We start from the raw sequence: 24395 nt of genomic DNA on the forward strand, positions 1-24395 counted from the left end.
TACGCGTTACTCTCCCGTCCCCCACTGGCAACACCACTTCCCTTTCGACTGGCATGTGTTAAGCATGCCGCCAACGTTCATCTTGAGCCAGGATCGAACTCTCCATGAGATTCATAGTTGCATTACTTATAGCTTCCTTGTTCGCAGACAAAGTGGATTCAGAATTGTCTTTCATTCCAAGGCACAACTTGTATCCATGCGCTTCATATTCGCCTGGAGTTCGCTCCCAAAAATATAGCCATTCTTACCCCTCCCCCACGTCAATCCCACAAGCCTCTTATCCATTCTCATTTGACCACGGCGCGGGAGCAAGTCAAAATAGAAAAACTTACATTGCGTTTAGGGAGAATCAGGCTCGAACTGATGACTTCCACCACGTCAAGGTGACACTCTACCGCTGAGTTATACCCCTTCCCTGCCCCCATCGAGAAATAGAACTAACTAATCCTAAGGCAAAGGGTCGAGAAACTCAATGAATGCCACTATTCCTGAACAACTTGGAGCCCTAGCTAAAATGTTGAACAACAAAGTTTGATTTTGGAAAAACACCATCATTATGGGAATGTACACACGGTAGAAAAATTACGTCAATCCATTGAGATATGCTATGCTACAAGTGAATATTTGCGACAAGAAATGAATCCTAATTTTAGGATGACGGACCCTTCTAATCCAGTGCATCTCAGGTACACCAATTAGTAGGGATGAGAGGATTAATGTCGGATCCCCAAGGGCAATTGATTGATTTACCTATTCAAACCAATTTACGTGAAGGACCCTCTTTAACAGAATAAATCATTTCTTGCTACGGAGCCCATAAGGGGGTTGTGGATATTGTTGTCCAAACATCAGATGTTGGATACCTCACTCGCAAGCTTGTTGAAGTAGTGATTCTTAGTGTTTTAATGTTAATTCTCATTAAATTTTGTTTTAGTAAATCTAAGTTTTTGTAATCTCGTAAAGGTCTTTTATGTCATTTAGGCATGAATTTCCCTTAAATTAATGCATGGAATTGATCAGCCCTCTTTTTCTTGGCATTGAAGGAAAAGAAGCATAAAGGATGAAGATATGACATGAAACATAAAAGAGAAACAAAGAACAAGTCTTCTCAGCTTGCTATAAAGATGCTGCAGCACTGCAGTAGCATGATTTTTCCAGATTGAACACACGTGGCATCACCTAGTGAAATTACTGAAAAGGGCTAACTAATTAGATATTCCTCTTGTCATTACGTGAAGGATCTTAGCCGTTGATATCAGAAGGAAAAGTTCTAATCCTACAATCCATTTCTACCCTATCACTTAAGGAAAGTTTGAGGGAATTGAAAAAGAGGCGAAGGAGCTACTAAACACGGGAAGAAAGAGAACAGAACCAAAGACGGAGAGGGAGCTCGTGCATGAGGAAGAGTTGCTAGAGCATTGTGGAAGCATCCTCCTAGTTCTCTATTTGGTTTTATACTTCTTACTTCTTCATATTCTAGCTGAACTCTGTTAATGGCTGCATTTATGTCTCAGTATTTGAACTTTAATATGAGCTAATTTCTTATTTTGTTTGGATGATAAGAGTACCCGAACCTGTGATTTGAGCTATGATTATCCAGTTTGTTGTAGCTCTACTGTAGCACAGTTTTTTATCAATGTATTCAGCATTCATGTTTTTGAGTAATTTCATTTATTGAATGACCATCAGAGTGAATGTTGTGGTTTTAATTAATTGGAAAGTTAATTAGAGCTAGATCAATGTTGAATAGCGTGAGTTAGCTTGATCCTTATGTAGGTTTAGCTAATTACTGGGTAGGGTAGGAATACTCATTTGTCTCATGTAACCACTATTGGAACTCGGGCGTAATTTGCATCCTTAGTTCAATTCTCAATAGGAATATGAGGGTTTTGAAATAGGATGTTAGTGCATATGTGAATTGGAAGATACCCGTGTGCAATTTTGTTCCAGGTTCTTTGATATGCCTCGTGCTGTAGCATTGTTGTAGCATTCACAGCCCAAATTTATTCGTACCACTTATTATAGTCCTTCTATTGTGTGCTCTCCATTTAGGATCTCTAGTTTAATTCATCTGTCCTTCAAAATATTTAGTTCATTAATCACAAAGTAATTTTGTCAATCTTGTTTAAATTAGTCTTCTTTATACAATGAGATTTAACGATAAAATTCTCTGTGGGATCAATACTCTACTTACTATTTACTACTTGATTGCAACACATGCACTTTGCATAGCATTTTTAGACACAAGCAAACGGGAATTTTAAGATCCTTTATTATGGTAGTATGGTGGAAAAATTGAACCTCTTGAATGGACAAACCAGACGTGTCAGTGGTGGAGAAAGCGGACGATGGTGGGTGATTTCCAGCAAGGGGGGAAGGTGCGGGCAGCGGTCGCCGGGAAGGGGAGGGTGTGTGGTGGGCGGTGGTGGGCGGTGGTGGGCGGTGGTGGGCGGTGGTGGGCGGTGGTGGGCGGTTTCAGGCAAGGTGTAGGAAGAAGATGGTTGAAGGGTCACCCACCTAAGGATTGAGTACAGGAGGGTAATTCGATCATTACATCAAGTAATTGTGGGTAACTTGTAATTTTTGGCACTAAAGTCGGGTGCCTGAAGTTTCACCCCACTAAAACGGGTAAACTGTGAAAAACTCTAGACTTATTATCCTGACGGTGTTGTGACTTCTATTGCTGCTATTACCACTGCTGGTGATGTTTCTCCTATCCAGTGCCAGTTACAATGCAACATATGGTTCCCAACTGCAAGCCTTCTTGCCAGGAATTTAAGCGTACAAATGGAGCATCATGAGTTGTCTTTTCCTTATCGTAGTATGTCTAAAAGTCCCTCCTTATTTTCTTCAGTACATTCAGACATTTAAAGTCCATGTCATGTCAACCATAAGTCTGGCTTTTATTGTTCTCACCAAACTTTGTTAGAACACCATGAAACACAAATTGTTGTAGTTGATCCCCTACCGAGGAGAAAAACATGTTGCGTACTTGCTATATTCCCACATCCATATCCAGATTGTTCTTAGTCACAAGTGGTTTTGTTTCGGTCCACCAAAATACTAATGTCTTGGCAAGTTGTCGGACTATGCCCTATCTTCATAAGGTTTCAATAACAGAATCTTTTAGATCTTTTGGTTCTGGGACAGAAACAAGCCTACACTATAAAGAACCAAATAGAATTGGTTTTGTCATGCAAATTCATTATCAAAACAGTAAGTCTAGATTTGAGTTCCAAACAGGCCTTTGATGGGACATGTTATCTATGTAATAGGTTACAGAACTCAAAAACAGGGTTGGGTATGGGATTAGTTGTTTTAGTTCCAAATATAGCTTAATTTTTATGTCTAAATCGAACCAGTTCAACCAGCGAGAGATTGTCTTGTAAGATATCAGCACCGGTGGGATTGGTGGGCTTGATCCCTGGCAGTTCTTTCAAAGCTTTCTTTGGTGTTCTTTGTGCAACATTCAATTTTTATTCAAGATTTTCCATTCAACCAAGCTGCTGCTCAGAAGCTTTCAACAACAGTAAATTCAAAACATCCCCAACCCATTCAATCTTCTTCCAACCCTTTATAGCCCTAAAGCCATCTCCGGACCTTTTCCAGTTTTCCTAAACCCTGAACTCACCACAGAACAAAACAAGTGCACGACCACACCCCGATTGTGATCAAGTACTCCCCTCACTCAACAGGAAACCCAATCCAAGCTGCTCCCTCATCTGACCATTAGAAACCCTATAATCCTTTTTTTTTTCTTTTCAAAAACCCAAACTAACCTAACCAACATCAAAACTTAATTTAACCTTTGACTTCCCTACACCAACTTAAACAACAACAATAAGCCTTGTCTCAACTAAATGGGGTTGGCTACATGGATTCTTGCCCTCCAATCAGTTCTGTTCGAGGCCATGCTAGATACAAGGCCTAAGCTATACATATCCTTTTTCACCACTTCTCCTTTTTCCCTAGCTCTTCTAGTTCCTTCAATATGGATTATATCACTTCTCAGTACAGGGGCATTTATAGGTCTCCGTTGAACGTGGCCGTGCCACCTCAAACGGCTTTCTCGAAGCTTATCACTTATGGAGCAACTCCCAGACCAACTCTAATATGATCATTTCTTATCTTATCCATCTTAGTTTTGCCACTCATCCATCTTAGCATCCTCATTTCTATTACACTGAGTTTATCTATATGATTCTTTTTAACACCCCAACACTCTGCACCGTACATCATAGCTGGTCGAACAACAGTCCTATAAATTTTCCTTTAAGCTTTAATGGAATACACCGATCACATAAGACCCCGGACGCACCTCTCCACTTCATCCACCCTATTTCAATTCTTTGGGAAATCTCATCCTCTAATCACCTCTTCTACTTATGATTGAACCTAGGTACCTAAAACAATCACTCTAAGGAATCTCTTTATTGTCAAGTATCACCACCTCATCATTTGTCCGATCATGACTAAAGTTACAAACTAGATATTCTATCTTCGATCTACTAAGTTTAAAGCCTTTTGATTCCAAAGCTACTCTCCATGATTCTAATTTGGTATTAATCCCCACTTGGGTCTCATCAATCAACACAATATCATCCGCAAAAAGCATACACCAGGGGACCTCATCTTGATTGACTTTGGTTAATTCATCCATTACCAATGCAAATAGATATGGGCTTAAAGTTGACCCTTGATGTAGCCCAACTGTTATCGGAATTCATTACTTTGCCCCCCCCCCCCTGTTCTAACACTAGTCACCGAACCATCATACATATCCTTAACTATATCTACATACTTACTTGCAACACTTCTTTTCTCTAATACTTGCCAAATTAACGCTCTAGGGACTCTATCATAAGCTTTTTCTAGGTCAATAAATACCATGTGAAGGTCTTTCCTACATTCTCTATACCTTTCTATAAGTCTCCTAATTAGGTAAATAGCCTCCGTTGTAGATCTTCCCAGCATAAACCCAAATTGGTTCTCCATAACTGTAGTTAAGTGTCTCAAACAGGTTTCAATTATTCTCTCCCATAATTTCATCGTATGGCTCATCAATTTAATGCCCCTACACCAACTTAAACCAAACCTAATTTGACCAAATATCACCTATTTGACCAAACCAAATTACCATTTCCATAAGAGATCCTTGACCGCTGGCTAGTGGCTTCTAGTTGGTCTCCTACCAATCTAGAACTACAATACCTTGAGCCCTACGTTTACCCTCAAGGAGGGTGAGAATGCACTTTAAGCATGTTCGGTATGTTTTGAACCTTGGGAAATAATCTAAGCATAAATTGAAAATTATGATAAAAAGGATAAAGCTTACTCTTATAGATTTGGAAGTTCGAGAGTAGCATAAGCAGTATCCCACAATTGATTTGCAATACCAAATGTAAATTGAGGGGAAATTTTGTAGTTCTATTAATGACAAAATGAGAATTAGTTACAAGACAAAAAGTTGTTATTCTTTCTGTTCTTCAAGACAATTTTAGAATGGTGACAGTGGATGTTTTTGGCATTCAATAATATAGCTGTTTGGACTTTTAATGTGCAATTCAGAACACAATTTTTAGTTCTTGAAGTGTCTAGAATGAGTTCTTATGCTTATGTTTTGCTGTCATAAAATACTGCATTTAGTTTTACTGTTTCTACCTAATTCTTTCTGATTGCAGAAAGTCAAGGTTACTATTGTTCATAAATTTCTCCAGTAAGAATCAGTCGAGATCATTGTTGAGTCCTATTTTGGCAACCAAAATAAGAATTTTTGCAAGAGAAGGTGATTAGGGAAGACTGGGACCTGCAAACCAGACTTGTAGCTGGTTGTGAGAACTTGAACTTGTCTAGACCATTAACCAAAACCTTTTGATAGTGCGCTAAAAACTTCTTGGTAAATGTTTCCACCAGTCTCAAACTGGAACTTAATTTCGATAATTTTTGGAAGCATGATCTACCTTTGGCAAATTAAACAAATTGAACTAGTATCACTAAACATGTTACAGTTATCAGATTAAGCAGCTATAAGCAATGTAATGGTTCTTGGTACTGTAAAATTCAAACAAAGCAAATTTCAATAATACATTTCCCAATAAGCTCTAGCTAGTTTCGTGATAGGATTCTGAAACCGGGTTTGATGCTTTCATAACCTTAAACTTCAATTAGACAAATTTCCGTTCAACTTTCTGCTTCCAATTTTATACAACATATTATTTTTCTTAGAGAATTCTACCCAAAAGAGCTTTGAAGAATCTGAAATATCAAACCCATAGCCATAAGCTTCACTTGCACAGACAAAGTTTCCCCTCAAGTCCCCGCTATACTAAAAAGCCTAATCCCCATTGAGTTTTAGGGTTGTACTCAAATCCAAATCCAGTTTTTGAATTTTAGAAATTACTAATAACACCAACTACTATGTTAAGCCCAGTACCCACTGGTATAGGGGTATTAAATCATGCAATGAAATGAATGACTTAAAAAAAAAATTAGCGATCAAAATAAAATGAAAAGATAAATACAGAAGACCTTCATGAGCAAATACCATCGAGTAACCTATTAACTTTGTTCCAACTTCCAATTACTAACCCTGAAGACAAAAAATAACCTACCACTGCAAAATAGTTAGTCACTTATGAAATCCACCTAATATCAGGCTTGCCAGTTGCCACTATGAGCCATATGATGGCTAGCATGCCCTGTAGATTGGTCTTATTTCAACTAATAGACCTACAGTATTGAATTTTAACCTTGTTGCTATCATCTCCTGAATCAAAGTTAAATTTTAAAAACAAATGAACAAATAAAAATCTAGAGCGTTAAGTTCCATGTCAGCAAACTTATTAGGTTGCAAATTAACATGACAAAAGATAGTGTGGACAAGAAGTCTATGAAATGCAACCGGTCCAGCTAAGCTTATCTTCATGCGGAAATAATCCACCCAGGAAAATACACAAAAAAAGTTGGACCAAACTGAGGATAAAGATATGTAGATCAGCTTTGACAGAAAAGCCAGAAAATAATTGGACTCCACCTCAACATCTTAAAACATGAAAACTCATACAAGTTCTCAACATAGGACAAGATAAAGGCAACGGTGATTTTCAAACTAACCCTTTTCCGTTTCTTAGGCTTTACTAAAAATGAAGATTCCTCTCTCAATGGCCATCCCAACTCAAAGCAGGCACGCGACCTACACATGTTGGCATTAACAACAAAATTATTGCAACATAATATAATATGAATTAAATACAAAATTATTCGTAGCCCCCAACAAAATTATCAACAAGAAATGGCCATACCAGAAAAACTCATTGAAGTCATCATAATTCCGCCATGCTGAATGTGCTGCTTTCCCATTGTCATTATGATCAGCCTCCTGTTGATAAAGAAGATGAAATGTAAGTGAAACTGCTAACGCAAACCAGCTGGAGATACCACAACAACAACCCTTATCCCCACTAAATGGGGTCGGCTACATGGAATCGTGCCTTCCAATCAGCTAAGGCCATGCTAGATACAAGGCCTAAGCAATACATAACTTTTCTCGCTAATTCTCCTAGTGTTATCTTACGTCTGCCCCTAGCTCTTCTAATTCTTTCAATCTATATTATCTCATTTCTCTGTGCAGGGGAATTTACAGGCTTTCACTAAACGTGGTCATGCCACCTCAAATGGCTTTCTCATAGCTTATCACTTATTGGAGCTACCCCCAAACCAACTCTAGTATGATCATTCCTTATCTTATCCTTCCTAGTTTTGTCACTCATACATCTTAGCATCCTCATTCCTGCCACACTGAGTTTATCTACATGATGCCTTTTAATAGCCCAACACCATGCACTGTACATCATAGTTGGTCAAACGATGGTCTTAGAGAATTCAAGGAACACATCGACCACAAAAGACATTGGACACACCTCTCCACTTCATCCACCCTATTTTAATTCTTTGGAAAACATCATCATTTATATCAACTTTTTTATTTATGATTGAACTAAGGTACCTAAAGCAATCACTTTGAGGAATCTCCTTATCAGCAAGTTTCATCACCTCATTGTTTATCTGATCATGACTAAAGTTACAAACTAGCTATTTCATCTTCATTCTACTTAGTTTAAAGCCTTTTGATTCCAAACACTCCGGCTAATTGAAAAGGAAGTTCAAAATCTCCAAAGGATTCACTAGCATTCAAGCTCCCACCGGACCTGCCTTTCTACACCTACAACAGATTTTCAGAATTGATTACCCACCAGTGTTGGCTAGGATGGAAAACCACCCCAATCCAAATGAGCACAAGCTGGAAAACAAGAGGTAAGGTAAGCATCTCAGATTCAGAGTGCCAAGCTTTCACAGAAAGTAAGGTCTGGTTATTTTAAAGTGGGCAGCTTTTAGGTTGGACATGTACTGGAGTCATCAGGGTTTGCAGGTCTAAACATTTCAGAAAGCCAGGCATGCATAAGGAGAAAGTCATTTTTCAACAAAACATTCTGACATCATGAACATTTAGCATTCTTTTCAATCCAAACTGGAGTCTAAGATCCATCAGAGTATGGATTAAATAAACTTTGCCAGGTCTTCCCTCAGAAAAATCACGCTGAGTTCTGGATGATAGAGTTGTAAATAAAGTTTTGTGGACCATGAAGCAATAGCCAGCCTCAGGATGCTGCTTGACATTATCAAAAGTCAGGCAACTGAAAAAGAGTCAACCAGTTGTTTTCCTCCATGAAAAAAAATGCCTTAATGAAAACTACAGATACTAATCCCATTTAGTAGGGGGTGCAATGGTTATCAATGCATCACATAGGCATCCAAGCATTCGTCTGAGGGCCAAGCAATTGGTCACTTTATTACAAGGAGCCTTCAACTGTCTATATCAGTGTTGAATCCCGCCCTATTTATGTCTAATATCATTTTAATTACTTAAGATATCACTCATAAATAAGAAGAAGAAGAAAAACCCTCCACTTGAATAAGTAGTTAAAAAATGAATAAGGAAAAAGGTCATCCCCCTCCCCCGGTTCAAGAATAAAAACAAAGAGAAAATGACCACGTATATAACATTTCATTTAATGGAAAAACATATAAAAAATTAACGATAGGGTTAAAAAAAATATATGAAATAAAACAAGAAAATATAAAAGAAAAATACAAAAAACATAACATCACCGTAACCAACAAAAACCTCAAATATGATTAAAAAAAATTGAAATTGACAACACGAACAAAACTGGAGGTTAGTTTTAAAAAAGAAAACATGAGATTGACAAAACATGAGGTTAGCTCTAAAGAAAACATGAGGTTAGTTTCATGAGGTTCTAAAAATTTCATAAAACTTAATATGAAAAATCATTTCTAATGAACCAAAAGTGCCGCAAAATTGTTATTTAGTTTGACATATAAAAAAATATTTTGAAAGCAATATTGACAACATTTGCACTAAAAGTGTAAAATGGAACCAAAACTGAAGGAACCCACTTTTAATGGACGAACCACACCACATACCACTACACAATAATGATTTTGTTTTGATTTCATTCGTTGTTTTTCTATTGCAATTTGATTTGCACCATAAAACCGTCAGTTCTAAATCACAAAAGAACCAGGAACTCGAAAGAGAGAGAAAGATGGATAAAGATGGGATGACATTATAGCGTTACACAAAGCAGAAAATAGGAAAAGGTAGAGAAAAACAGGAGAAATGGGGAAGCATAAAAGAAAATATGAACTTTCAAAGCTAAGTTTGTCCTCATTACTGTTTCACAAAACGAACTATAAACCGGATGTAAATCAAATAATGGAAACCAAGCGCAACCCATAAAATCTGACCATATGCAAAAGAATTCTGATTATGTTGCTTTCTATCCGGTTATATTTTGATTTCACCTTGATCAAATGCAAGCTTTACAGCAACCGAACCTTGTATTCCAACTGGATAGCAGAACAGGTTACCCAAAATATGCGTATACTGGTACACAAACAACATATAACACGTCTCCCACAATGGCCAGAATTCTGATGAGTAAGAAGCATAGCACTTAAACAGCCATGATGATACCAGGAAGGCAGGAACCCAAGGAGACCATAAAGTTACCAAATATCCATTTCAAAATTCCTTGCGTGTCTTGAGTTTCACAATTAAAAAACTCCCCATAGGATATCTACGATTGGATAAGTAAGACAATTCTGAATGCTTAATCTCTCAAATACTAAATGAAAACTATTGATATTTTGATTGACAGACAAGTCATACACCCACTATAGGCAATTAAGTTGAAGAATGCACTAACCGCTTTAATTGTATCATAAATAGGAGTAATGACTTGTCCAAGAAAAGACACAGAACCATCCTTCAGACAGCTAGCAGCTGGTTTAGCTTCACCATGGTCCATTATTGCATCCAACTCCTTCGCCATCTGTAATTTTACATTACATAAATACATACTTCACCAACATCAACTACCCATCTTTTTCCCCCTTCCCCTAGGAGGGTGTGTGTTAAAGATTAACATGAAATATCCAGTCAGACACAAGTGGAACCAATCACATATATTGCATACAACTGTGCATGTGTGTCACATACATTGTCATTTAATAGACTTTGGAGGATGACGGTCTATCAAACAAAGGGAAATGAAAAACACCTTGAGGCAGACCAAGCAGCTACTTAAGATACTTACATGATGAAACAAATAGCAAATGCATTCAGGAAGAAAGCGAACATTTGCAGCTTCACCCCAGATAAGGAAGTACAAAGCAACATAGGTAAGCTTCCTATCCTTGTTAATTGCTTGCATACTGCAAACAATATAGCAGGAAATTTGTCAGTGCCATGAGTATAGAAGGGGAAAAAACACAAATAGTTACAAGGATGCATATCAAGCAAGGCGATCCCATTCTGGCCCAGCCCATCCTGAAATTTGATCAAGGATTTGAAGCCCATATTGTAACCTACTCCTGATGTCCAGTTAGGTGCAAATTCATCAGAACTACCTATTCCATGCAAGACGAGTCCGCAAGTATTTGCACCACTTGATATAGTTATCAAGTACTTTCAGAAAAACCTCAGTGACAGCTTTCTCGTCTATCTTCTGCATGTGAAAGCGAAAAATAAGAAAGAATTGATTAGAGTTAGCTAAGCATCATAGTGTATCTACATTTTATAATATACTTGCATATGAAAGCTTAACATTTCTAACACACATAAAAAAGTATCACACCACCAATAAACTATTAACCAAATTTGCATAACAATAAGCAGGAAATCAGAAGCTAGGCTGCCAAGATACTGCCAAAACCTAAACATATCTGAAAATCAGTAGGCACATCACATGATAGACCATATAACTTAGGCTTCTCTATCCTGTTAATATTTGTACTCGTTAATCCAAACTGTCAAGTATTTTAAGATTCAAAGCATCAATGCCTTCATGAGAACAGAACATGAGAATGAATAGATAAAACTAACTTGAGATGACCCAGGCACCCAAGTACAGCTAGAATGGCAGGAAGCATTTTAAGAGAGAGAAGTAAAACGGGGGGTGATAATAAAGATTCTCAGGTGTGAAGTCATATAGGTCAAATGGTAAATACACAAGTAAATAAAAGTAGGTTGTTCCTCAAACGTGATGCAAATTCATCACCGAATGTGCTTTTTTTCTTAGGATTAAGTCTAGACAGTTGGGTTCTGCACATGTTGGGTCTTCGATCCCATAGGTTTTCACTGTAATAAGCCACTTTTATGGGCCTAAACCATAGATAAAAAGGTCGTATACGATATTAGGTATTCTTAATTTCAAACTTGGTTTTTATTTTAAGTCCTAAATTCAACCACTCTGGATGTTTTCAACCAGCAGTTCAATTCATAATATTTTGGAATATTCTTCTTTTGGCTGAAGGAAAATTCTTTTTTTAAGTTGTTGAATCTGTTTTCAGTCTAGTTCAATGTCCTGGCTACATAAGTAAATAGATGGAGGATGGGGTTTGGCCCTCACTCTTTAGTATAAGAGTTTCTTTTGAGTGTCTTACCGGAGGTAGTAATTGGGGCCAATTAATGCAAACAAATGGACAAACAGAATTTAAGTTTTAGTTCTGGCTACTAGTAAGACACAATGGCATAGCCATGGTTGTATGACCACATGGTTCTCTTTTCTTCCTCCCAAGAACAACTTCAGCCATTCAAGCTGCTGCCACAGAAACCCAACACTACAGCAAATATGACCAAATATGACCAATCCTATCAATATTCATTCTTCTCCCAACCATCCATAGCATAACTTTACAACATCACAAAGACAAGAAGACATGTAAGCCCTGCAGCAGACTCAAAGCAACAATAAAACAAATATACGGCAGAGCAAGACAAGTATACAGAATACCTCTATAGTAAGCATATACCACATCTTAAACAGACACTTTAGGGACATATCTTTTATCAACCCATGTCATAATACGCACTGTAGGACATATCTTATCACCTTGAAGCACTCATCTATCTATTTTCTTTAATATAAAGTCATTTCCATCACTCTCAGGATTCTTTAACGACCGCCAACCATCACAGTTATCAAACTGTGGAATGGGATGAGCAGGTATACCAAAACAAAGGTAAGATAGAATCCCAACCATCTTTCACTTACATAAATGTTATGGCAACTAGGTATAATGTTTTGTTTTCCATCCATCCCTATCTTGGACCTTCTCAGTTATACAAGGGACTTGTTCCAGCCTAAGTTGTCAAATACTCCACACTGGGTTCATCCTTTAAGACAACTGTGGAGGTGATTTACATGAATGTAACAAAGTTGTACCGCAGTTGCATTCTTTTCTATCAAGTCATAAACACATTCTAACAGTTCGGCCCCACCAACCACAGAAACAGCCGAACAAGCCATGAATTGTTTTCCCACTCCTACAATTTTCTCTCTCACTTCCTCCTGCTCACCGGCTTGCTGTTTTGCTTTCTACTCATATCTAAGTTGTATAAGGGACTTGTTCGTCTCTGAGACATCCAAATCCCCATACTATGATGAATTTTGCATCCGCTGAGATCTCCGATAGATGATTTACAAGCATGTCATCCCCACTCTGAAGAACCAGTGCAGCAAATCTATACAGCTGGTGTTAGCCTCATGGAAAAATTTTCAATAACCGCAAAATTGAAAACGAAACGAATCTACAAGAATTTCCCTATAGTTCAAAATTTCGACCATTTCGCAAATTTCGACCTAAATTTAGCAGGTTTCAACACTAAAACTTGTTTTTCCTCGGTTTTTTGTGAAGTTCTATCCCATTTTCACCTAATTAACACGACTACTTTGCCTTCAAACACCTATTTTGCTCCTTTTTTGCCTTCAAACACCTTTTAAGCCACAACAGCTACTCATGGGCCTAAGCCAAACTACAAAGGAAACTCGTCAGCAACAAAATGTGAAGCATGAGCCATACCCAACAGTTTCAAACTTCTATTTTTTCATTTTTATTTTCTTCAAGCCTTGATGATCTTGTATTGTTTTGAAATTAATTTAGGTTTAGTCCATGACTATTGATCTATGATTGTGTGTTGATAAACTTATATTTTGATTATCGCAACTATTTTTTTATCTTAAAAATATTTTCTAAACTTCAAAATACATATGCATACATGATATATGAGCTTGAAATTAATACATGTGGGACACCATCACTTGATCTAGTTGGTCATTGTATTTTGTTGACTTCTTGTATATATAACCATTTTATCAACAACTCATGTATGTTGATAATTCTATGTATGTATGCAATACAGTTTGTACTTGTCTTGTTCGAAACCAATCATTTGTTAATACACTTGAATGATAACTTTTGAGTGGTCTTTTTGGGGCAAAATACTAGTTATTTTGTATTTATTATGCTTCAAATAGGTAGAAAGCAAGAAATTAGATGAAATGGAGGTCACATAAAGCCTGAAACCTTGGGTCGAAATTTAAAAAAAAAAAAGTACTAGGTTTCCACCAAAATTTTGGTCGAAAATTTTCTCCATGGTTACCCTTGCCAGTGGAATACGTCACTGGTCTGATCAGAGCAGTAATAAGAATCAGTTTCGAGTCATTCAAGGTTCTGGGTTGTGTACGGTAAAATATGCTCTCTATTCCAATTTGTGAGACCCTACTTAATAGGAGAAAAAGAACTAGGGTTTCGATGAGGATTAAAGCATCTACATGATGGATCATACCAGTACCATTTTTTTTATGTATAAAAATTCATTAACCAAAAGACAGAAAGAATAAGAGGGGGAGGGGGTGAAGATCACACCAAGAGAGGAGAGCAGAGCAATACCTAAGCCAACTACCCCTAAGCAAAAGCAAAGAAAAAGAGAGAGAGTTAGGCATTAAGGCCGAGACCTAAGCCATGACAAACTCAAGGACTAGAGCTAGTGATGCCGAAAAAATGACACAGATGGTGTTGAACTTGCTGCCGAATTTCCTGATTTGTTTGGAAATCTATTCTCGAATTTGTTCCCAAAACTATTGCCCTTTCTCTTGCACTGCCCTTCCACTTTCAAAGCCAATCTGCACACATCCTCATAAGTCCGTACTGTTGCAACTGAACAACATTTGAGATTTCAGATCACAGCCCTGCCAAATATCAAGCAATTGTCTATTCATCTTCCTCTACCACATCACACCGCATTCGCAAGCGATCAAACTTATAGCTTGTCCTCATCGTCAGAGAAATCAAAGAGGAAGAAGCCGTGGTCTAAAAGGTATATCTCCATGGTGCGGTGTTAGTTCATCCCATCACCCCCAAATGGACAGACAATCAGAAAGGACCATTCAAATTGTTAGACATGCTTAGAGAGCGTGTGTTCTAAACATCGGAGGGAGCTGAGATGAACATCTATCCCTGGTGGAGTTTGCATATAACAACAGTTACCAAGCAACCATTGGTATAGCCCCTTTCAATGCCCTATATGGGAAGGCGTGTCGGACGCCACTCTATTGGGATGAAGTCAGGGAAAGGTACATTTTAGGCCCAATATGTTCATCAAACACTCATCGCAATTTTTAATTCAATTAGGGGGTTTCCATTTTTGCAAGATACGAGGAGGAAAAAAAAACACAAATTGATCTGGTCGTAGTTAGTTGTTCCAATTAAAATTTTTTGATTCATCAGTCATTATCATTTTAGATAGCACTAACAAAGAAACAGTGACAGGATTAAGGGGTTAAAAAAAATAAACAGAAATTGATTCATCATCTGTGATATCTACCCATCCCGTGATTGCCCAATCCTCCATTGCTTCCTTAGTGAAGTTTTCACAATAGGAAATGGGGGCACAAGAGCCTAGAAAGTGTCCCACGATGCAGCAGCTCCAATGGGAAGACTCAATGACACACACACCGGCAGGGCAAAAGGCCGTCTTCTGGCCATCCACTAAGGGAGCGGGAGTCTACTGTAAAGGAAACTCGGCATTGGGGAGAAGGGAGGGAGAGGATGACAGTGATGACCAAGGAGGGTGGGCCAAAAGAGGGTGGTTCCAAGGTGGAGGAGAGTGGTGGAAAGGGACTGAACTAGGGTGGGACGCAGAATTGGACTAAGGAGGGGTGGGTTGCAAAGAGGGTGGTTCCATTTGTTCATGAACAATGCATTGTGATTGGTCGCAAATTCTAAGTCACAAGCATAGATACTACCAGGGAGACTTGTTTCATAACCAATTCTCCTGCTGATTGAACCAATCCAATCCTCTTATTAAAGAGTTAAAAGTTTCACCTACTGCTGGAAATCCAGCTTTTGTTGTTGAACTGGGGTTTGACTCTTTCCTTTTGGAGCTTTATTTTTTAACTATTTTTATTGGATTCAAGTAGGGATAATTTGCTTATACATAAACAATCTCTCAAATAAATGGAATATCGGAGATTAATCGTTCATTAAAATGATATTAGGTATAAATAAGGTCCAATACAGGATTTGTGACCAATATAAATAGTAAAGACACGACACAATAAAGCAACCAGCCCTCGAGAAATGTAAGGATACTTGGGCGTCACCTAAGCCATGCTTTGGCAACACCTTGGTAAATACGATGGTCAACAGTACATGGAAAATTATCATGGTGAAGCACCAAAACATACATACGTAATGACACCACAGGTGTTATCAGCCATGCCTCACCAGCGAAGATCCCCTCCTGGTGATATGTCTAATTACTCCCCCTCCTCATAGTAACACCATGGTCATCTATCTACCTCAAGATAAGTTCCATCCCAGAATTGAGCTAATTATAAGAACACCATGGGTTAAGGCATAACTCAACAGAATAGAGATTTATAAAGACAGAGTTGATGCAGCAATAGGCATAGGGGAAATAATTAGGAATGTATCTAATTTTTAAATTCTATTAGTCTCAGTCTTTTAGATTCCTAAACAGCAGGTAGCATTTCAGTTCATGATGTAGTTAAGAGTGTCATTTTGCATTCAGTTTTAAAACAGCATTAGGATTTATTTTGCTTTAATCCATGTAATAGCACTAAGAAACAATTTTGGGTATGTTTCGAAATCGAAAGACATTTTTTTGACATGACAAGAGCTGTGGTGTGCAAATCTGTTTATTCCTCCCCGAATCCCTCTGATCTTTTCCCTTTTTCCCCTTCAAAAGTGTCCTCCACAGATTCTTTTATTTGTTTTCTCCTTTTTCTTATCTTTCTTCCAGTTTACCATGTTAAATAATTACATATCCTTCCTGTTGTTTTTGTATGGTTGTCTTACCAAGCCCGTGAAACTTCAACTTATTACAAAATTGTGATCATTTCTTGTGCCTTAACTGTTTGCGTAGAGCTAAGTGGTCTGAGGGTTTCAGAACCTCAGACTGCATGTGCAGCAGCACCAAAGGTTTTCAACTAAGAATCCACAGACGAGGAAATCATGGAAATTCATAATGTACAGAAACTCCAGACCCTAAAATAGTAAGCAGTAAACAATTTATGTCAGCCTATTTGACACATAATAAGCATTAACTGGCAGAATAACGGAACTTATATTTAACCAAAAAATAGCAAATGACAGAACAAACAACAAAAGTAAAACTGAAACAAGCATAATTGCTTGGAATCATGTAAGACCAATCACTCACTCACCGGTTCAGCTTCCACAGGTATACCAAGACGTGATTGTGCATTTGCTATTAAGAGAACAACATTTTCACGCTGGTTCCTGATATTGTCATTCTGGAAACAAAAAATTGCAATTAGACAATTAATCAAGTATAAAACAAAAAAGTTCCACAGTCAACTGCATGTCTCTCTGTCCCTTTGTCTCTCTTCCCAGCACCAACTGAAATCATCAATAAGGCACTTGCAACAGCTGATTTGTATATTCAGGCATTGAATAAATAACAAAACTAATAACAGGTTTTAAAAGGAAACCAATCAAATGGAATATAAGCATATACCTGGAAACCAAAAACACACTCCAGGAGATCAAACATATCTGGGTCTCTATGTCTAGAAATCTTAAAGTCAGCAGGAAGCTTGGGCAGGTTTTCTGTATATCTTATGGAAGACATTGCAGCTTTAACCTGGATTTCAACACAGGCAGATACTGCGTTATATATGTAAAAACACTCTGGGGAAGCCAAGCAAGATGTACCTTTGAAAAAGTTCAGACAGGTACAAAATATTATATAGACATGAAAATGTCCATCCATAAGTATAATAGGATTGGCCTGATAAATCACTAAATTAAATTTATTAAACAATAAAAAACATTAAATGGTGCCCGAACTTACTTCAGGGAACACTCCAATAGCATTGGTTAAGGATGGCGCACCAAAAGGTACGATATTGTAAGGCATAAGTTCCGCAGTCAAAGGTACATCCGACCTCTTAATTCTTCTTAACTGAAAAATGCCATCAGAAAATGATTATTGTAAAACAAGATTCAAAAATAAAAATCTGATCATAACGATACGACGACTCCCAAAAAAACTAACAATAATCACAAACATATGGAATTAAAAATTTTTAGCTGCGAATTTTTCAGTAAATTTAGGAATATGGTGATCCCTCCCCCCCCGCCCCCCTTTTTTCAAACGCCAAAATTAAGAGAGAAAAGACAGAAGAAAAACCAAAAAAATTCACTCTCACATACAACAGGGCACCATTTCCAACCATATGAATCAGCTCTACTTTCTTTCATTTGAAAGAAAGTCAGGGATGGAGAATGCAGCACTTTTAACCATGTTAATGCCTTTGGAAAGGAAGATCCAACATATTCCTTGACAATAGGAGGACCCGTACTACAAACCAATAATCCCAAAAAAAGGGAGAGAATGAAGAATTAACATCAGTACTCTCCATGAAGTTAGGCATCGTTTGTTTGCTAGATAAAAAAGGGTGGGAAAAATATATATGTGGAACCCACATGTTGTGGGGTGGGGGAATAGAAGAGGAAAGGAAAGGAAAGTATTTGGGGAAAAGTTACACATGTGGGTCCCACTTTTATTATATCCCTCACTTTCTCACAAAATCCCACTGATTTAGTGGGACTTTAAAAGGGGCGGGGCGGGAAAAGTAACATCTTACAAGTTACATCAGTAAACAGGCTTCTTTAATTTAAGGAACCTTGTCTACCCACTTTCCCACCCCACTGAACCAAACAAAGTATGCTTTGGGATTTTATGGAAAAGTTTGTTTTTTCCCACCCCACTTTTTATCTAGCCAACAAACAATACCTTAGGCAAGCCATAAAGCATGGCAACATTACGGATGACATTGTAGGTTTCATTAGTGCTGCTTTCTACTATGGGGACATATCAGAGTCGTCACAGCGCCTAGGAGATCCAAAGCATTGGAGAGGGTAAAATGGATGCAACACCAACACGAAAAGCAACGATGTAAACCAACTTTTCTAGCCTTTTCCAGGTTTTCGCATACAATCAACCCATATCTAAGGTTTGCGTTTTGTGGAAATAAAAAGTTACGACTGAAATTACAGGTCAACTGAGATCATAAGATATTTAAACACAAAGGTGTGTCTCAAGGATCACCTTTGGTAGGATGTGGACTTCTTGCATAAGGTAAAATGCAGCAAATTTCAAAAAAAAACGGCAAATGAGTAAATCTGTATCCTCAAACCCCAACTCCAAAGGAGAACAAGAATGCTACCTCCTCTTGAATAAGACTTCCCACCCCATCAGGAGCTGCATCTTTGCTAAGTGCCTCCATCACCTCAACTAAAGCCCTCAAGGTAGCAAAGACCTTCTTCATCTCCCTGTAATTTAGCTCCAACCTGAAGCATGAACAAAAAATTAGAAATTTATTACTGTTTCTCTAACCTATTCAGCAGCTTGTTTCCACAGCTTCTTTGAAAACTTCCAATGATTAAAAAGATAATGGGGCATGGATCACTAAGTAATAACAGTTTGAAAATAATTTTAAAGCTCAGCAACCTTAGTGATTTATGGTTTGAAATTTCAGTAGTCAGTTAGCATGCAGCTGACTTTATCAAAATTTCCTGGGCTATTTTCTTAAGTCCCTTTTTTTTTTTTTCCATTTTTCATTTCTCACTTTTTCTTATCTCATTTCTTCATTTTTGTTCTTCATTCCTCCTAAAGTCACTACCCTACATGTGTATCAATATTTCCTACTCTGTTTTGAAGGATCCCTAACTCCACATAGCCAACCCCTTTTAATTAAGACAATGTGCAGTTGTTGTAGAACTGGTCAAATGTCTGAGTGCTAGGTGATTGAAATCCTAGTGCCTTTCTTGACTGTCTGTGAACTGTGAAGTTATCCTCCAGAGGTGATTCACCATAACAAGTTGCAGATTGGGAAGTGTGTTACTTGGTTAGGAGATTTACACTCCCAATCCCATTTCATCCCCCCTCTAATCTCTATTTCCGTATTTAGAAACCCCCATTTATAATGTTCATCCTGCAGCCTGTATACACCACTAGAGTCCTCGAAAATCCATCCCACGACCTAAACACACCATCCTTCGTCTTATCAAGAGTACGGACCAATTTACAACACAAGTTATTAGGTTTTACGCCTCTCTTAAATGTTTCAGATTCCCCAACAAACCCAAATTTAAAGTTCAATCTACATCAATCTAATCATCACGTTTGCCTATAACTAGAGTATCATCCCCATGCATCAACCCCTAAGTCTGATACCAATTCAGGTCAATCAGAAAACAAGAACCTTGCTTCTTGGTTACCCCCATTAATTTGAAAGTACCCCTAAAATCCCATGGTGTTCAAGAAACTAATTTTTACCAAACCAATTGGCTTCAAAGTCAATACAAAATTGTGTTATTCCTTAATATATATACCCCATGATTCTTGAGTTGATCTGACCACCCAAAACTCAACCAGAGGTAGCTCATCTCAAGAAATCCAAATATAAACTATATTTGCAAGAATCCTAGTTCATTGTTGATAGTTGATATTAACTTAACTCCCCATCACAGTCCAAAAGCTCATCGAGGTCTCGAAAAGTTCAACTACCTGGTCAAGACAAGAAAGTACACAAGATACGAAAATGTCATATCTCGACTGACATCTTAAGATTTCATTTGGGTCACATGCCTCATAATAAAAGTTATAACTCAAAACCACGCTACTCGAACTTTCGACAAAAAAGGCCTCCAAAGTTGTTGTCATTCAAAGTTTCAAACCATGTATAGTACACAATATCACATTTTTCTTTTCTTTTGGGCAATATCACATGCAATAAGGGTTCAACCTTTATTGCCAATCAAGGGTGCGAATACAAATCTCATTTCCATTTAAAAGCCTACGTATGTTGATTAACATTAGAACAAGCCTCCTTAAAGTTACAGAACCTACAATGCCCAATTGGCCACCAAACCCCAAAAGAAAAGAAAAAAAGATCTCAGACAGATTTTGAGAATCTTGACCTGGTCAAGATGGTAAGTCGAGATGAGTTTTCGAACCTTCCCCCCACTGCCTCACAGCCCTAAAAGCTTCAACCAAGACCAAAACCCTAGGACCCTATCTGAGATCATCCATGTTAACCTGAGAAACTCAAAGAAATTTCAACAAATTCCTTATCTTACACCCAACTCGAGTTGGTTCTGAGTAAAGATCTTCCAATTGGCCCTCGTTTAATTGAGGCTACATCATGGCAAGCGTGTGGGAGAAAGGAAAATTGCAAAGGACAGGGGAAGTTATCACATAAGCACACGATCTCAAAGAAAAAAACTTCCATTGAATTCAGCCAAGCTATGTCCAAGTTACAAACACATATTTACAAGAAGAAAATAACGCTTATCTTCATAAAACTGAAAATAATCCGCAACTCAAATTCTAACTACAATTCATTCCTACAAGGATAGCCCATTACAACAAAAATATTGAAATAATAAACACTATATAAATTAACTAAGTCCAACTCTTGTTGAACAAAAAATTATAGGATCATTTTTGGGTTTACGTCTCCAAAGCCTAGCATGCCGGCCCAGCCAACCAAAAGGTGAAAGACTTTGAAGGAATTTCATACCAGGAGGAAGGCAGGAACCAGCTGACAGACCTCAGATACCATGTGACAACATGTTGAATCCAAAGACCGGTAGCTACAAAGAATTTAAAATAAGAGCTATCACAAGGGAGTTTGAGAAGAGTAAGAGAAAACTACCCACTCACATAACTTTTAAGTTAATGTCATCAACTTTTAGGAATCCTGCTAAGATCCAAGTCAAATTACAATAAAGAGAAATATAGCCACAAGGCTATAAGCTAAAAATCTCACACGCTATACATACACCATGAAACCTTAACATCCACATAGCCACAAGGCTAAAAGCTAAAAATTTCACACGCTATACATACACCATGAAACCTTAACATCCACGATACATCTTAACAACACACAGCCTGTAATGCTAGCAGTCTACCAATTCTTCCTAGCATGTATATGTTTATGCCTAGTATGGAACTGAAACCTAGAAACCAGATAGTTTTTTATATTAGATACCGAAGAACACATAAAAGCAGAAATAATGACCATGCAAAGTAAGCTTGATGGGTAACAAGATTTTATTAAGCAAGAAAAGCAAGAGTGGGCTTTAAGTAAACAATGACAAAACGAAAACAAAGTAAAATCAACATAGCCCCTAAAAATACACCCAAGATACAAAAGCACAAGGTATTAAATGATCGAACATGCCTCCCTGACAAACTAAGGCACCATCCTTCAAAGAGTATGACAGCAAAATGGTTGAATATTAGCACAAGGTATGACAGAAAAATGGTTTAATGTTAGCACAGAGTTACAAACTCAGATTAAGGAAACTATATCAAGAACACCATGAAGTGCACATACTCTCCCAACTTAGTACTGAATGTTCCAGATTACCTCCATCTCTGCTCCTCTCTTTGAATATCATCAACTCTATGTTGTTTCTTATACAATTGGTAGAATTCCCATAAGCGCTCAATATCCTGACTACGGTCAAATCCAGTTCCATCCTTCTTGGAGAGTTTTTGCTGCACAATATTCACAATTTATGAAGTCCCAAAAATTACCCATCCAACACAAAATGAAAATGCAGCCAGAAGCAGACACGAAATTAGAACGGATAATACTATGCATTACAAAACACACTATCTGAATTTACCGGCTTGAAGCAAAATTCGCCATAGTACCTTAATTACAGACATTAGACCAGTCTTGAACTGAAGTACGCCTCTTCCATCACTATTGGGGTCCAGGTCATGCGCCATTTTATATGCTTGCTCACACACTAAAACACCAAACAAAAGAATTCATTTGAATTATAACAATACACTCTCTATTAACTCCAAAACACAAATAGGACCATTTCACACTAGGGTTCAGATTTGTCTGGCAGATGACATAAAGGCATAACAACAGAAGATCATGGGTAAACCAGCCCATTCTAAATAACAATAAGAAAGCTAGCTTGGCCCCAGTCTTCCTACCAAGTAAAGGAGAAGAATTGATTATTAATTACTTGTGCCACTCTACTTATTATTTAAACATAATCATACCAACACGTACGGCAGTCATAAAATCCTATTTATTTTCTCTTCTTTTTTTCTTTCTGTATTCAGGATTATGGCATTGAAACTCCCAGGAGCTGGGACAATAAATTAACAAATTATAGGTGTGCAGTGAGCAATCTTTACCAATTACACTATTATTTGAACAAGACAAGACAATCCTGTGATTACTATGACGTTGAACTCCACAAGTTCATGAGTTCAATCGAAACTCTTGTAGCACTGAGAGTTTGACAAAGCCAATATGAACACAAGCCAAATCCATGAATGGCAATGTGAATAAGATCCACTCAGTCCATTGTAAATAGAGGAGCAAACAAACTGGAGTCGGATCAAATAGTGGCATTGCCACTCCGCATCCTACTATATTCGGATGGATTCAGATAATATCCTATCGGTTTTTTGATTGACTCAGTTGGATTCAAATGGTCTTTGGAGAGTAGTTTTTTTTTTTTTTTTTTTGCGGGGGGGGGGGGGTACAGATTCTTCTAAATGGGGACGAGCATAGACTGAACACATATTTTCGACTACCTATTGACATCCTTACCATTTTATTAATTATTAGTGAGGATTTGAGCCAATATTTCAGAATTCAACAATTATACTTCTACTCTTCTTTGTCTTGGATTTTCTTACACCTTTTACTATTGATTTTCTTCTGTATTTATTTTCATAAGAAAATCTAAAAAAATATCACATTATCATAAGATAAATTCAGATCCCCCTAAACGGCCAAATGTGGAATTGGAAGCAGATCTCAACAATCCATTTATAGCCCTAGTTGTTAACCATTTGGTACATGGTAGTTTGGACTCTAAAGATCCAAGAAGGCAAGGACAGCCTACTACTCCCCTTAATCTATCCACTCTGATGAGGAACTTTTGTCCTCACCCATCAGTCCAACCGTGTCCTTGGTCCTAATGATTTCTGCTTGGACTTCTACTCCTATTGTTGGAACCATTCAAGTTGACTAGGCTAATGCGACTAGTAGCTTCGCTCCTCCACATCAACAAAACTTTCCCCCATCTCTTCACCAAAGTTGGTGGTGCATCCACTCTCTTAATTTAGACCCATTTCCCTGTACAATCTCCTCTACAAGTTCACTGATCTAGTTAACATGCCAAAATTGGAAGTTCTTTTGTTGGTTAATCCCAATCAGTTACCTTCATCTTGATAAAAGCATTGCTAATAACATTCTTCTCTGCGTGGACATTGTCAAAGGGCTCGATCACAAATCCAGTTCCACACTACCCCCTCCTCAAGATTGACATCCATAAAGCTTATGAATCTCCCCATTAGGATTTCTTTGATAATGTTCTCATCTAAATGTCCTTCTAATGTAGGAAAAAACATGAAGAAAAGGAGGCCAAAA

General features: G+C 37.7%; 1 protein-coding gene across 1 annotated transcript in view; it reads right to left on the reverse strand.

Moving 5' to 3' along the window:
• The window catches only part of GSL8 (glucan synthase-like 8), a 102222-nt gene that overhangs the window by 73172 nt on the left and 4655 nt on the right, over nucleotides 1-24395 (reverse strand). Inside the window, exons 2-12 of the mRNA XM_089167276.1 lie at nucleotides 22646-22743; nucleotides 22356-22486; nucleotides 19143-19266; nucleotides 17765-17875; nucleotides 17429-17554; nucleotides 17115-17204; nucleotides 10993-11090; nucleotides 10680-10797; nucleotides 10290-10415; nucleotides 7302-7378; nucleotides 7114-7192 (exon numbers count right to left, since the gene is read on the reverse strand). Of these exons, the coding sequence (XP_089023402.1) occupies nucleotides 7114-7192; nucleotides 7302-7378; nucleotides 10290-10415; nucleotides 10680-10797; nucleotides 10993-11090; nucleotides 17115-17204; nucleotides 17429-17554; nucleotides 17765-17875; nucleotides 19143-19266; nucleotides 22356-22486; nucleotides 22646-22743 (1178 nt within the window). The remainder of the gene's footprint in view (nucleotides 1-7113; nucleotides 7193-7301; nucleotides 7379-10289; nucleotides 10416-10679; nucleotides 10798-10992; nucleotides 11091-17114; nucleotides 17205-17428; nucleotides 17555-17764; nucleotides 17876-19142; nucleotides 19267-22355; nucleotides 22487-22645; nucleotides 22744-24395) is intronic.

This window comes from Hakea prostrata, chromosome 8 (genome assembly GCF_041222555.1).
Source record: "Hakea prostrata isolate BN-2017 chromosome 8, UWA_Hpros_2, whole genome shotgun sequence".
NCBI lineage: Eukaryota > Viridiplantae > Streptophyta > Magnoliopsida > Proteales > Proteaceae > Hakea > Hakea prostrata.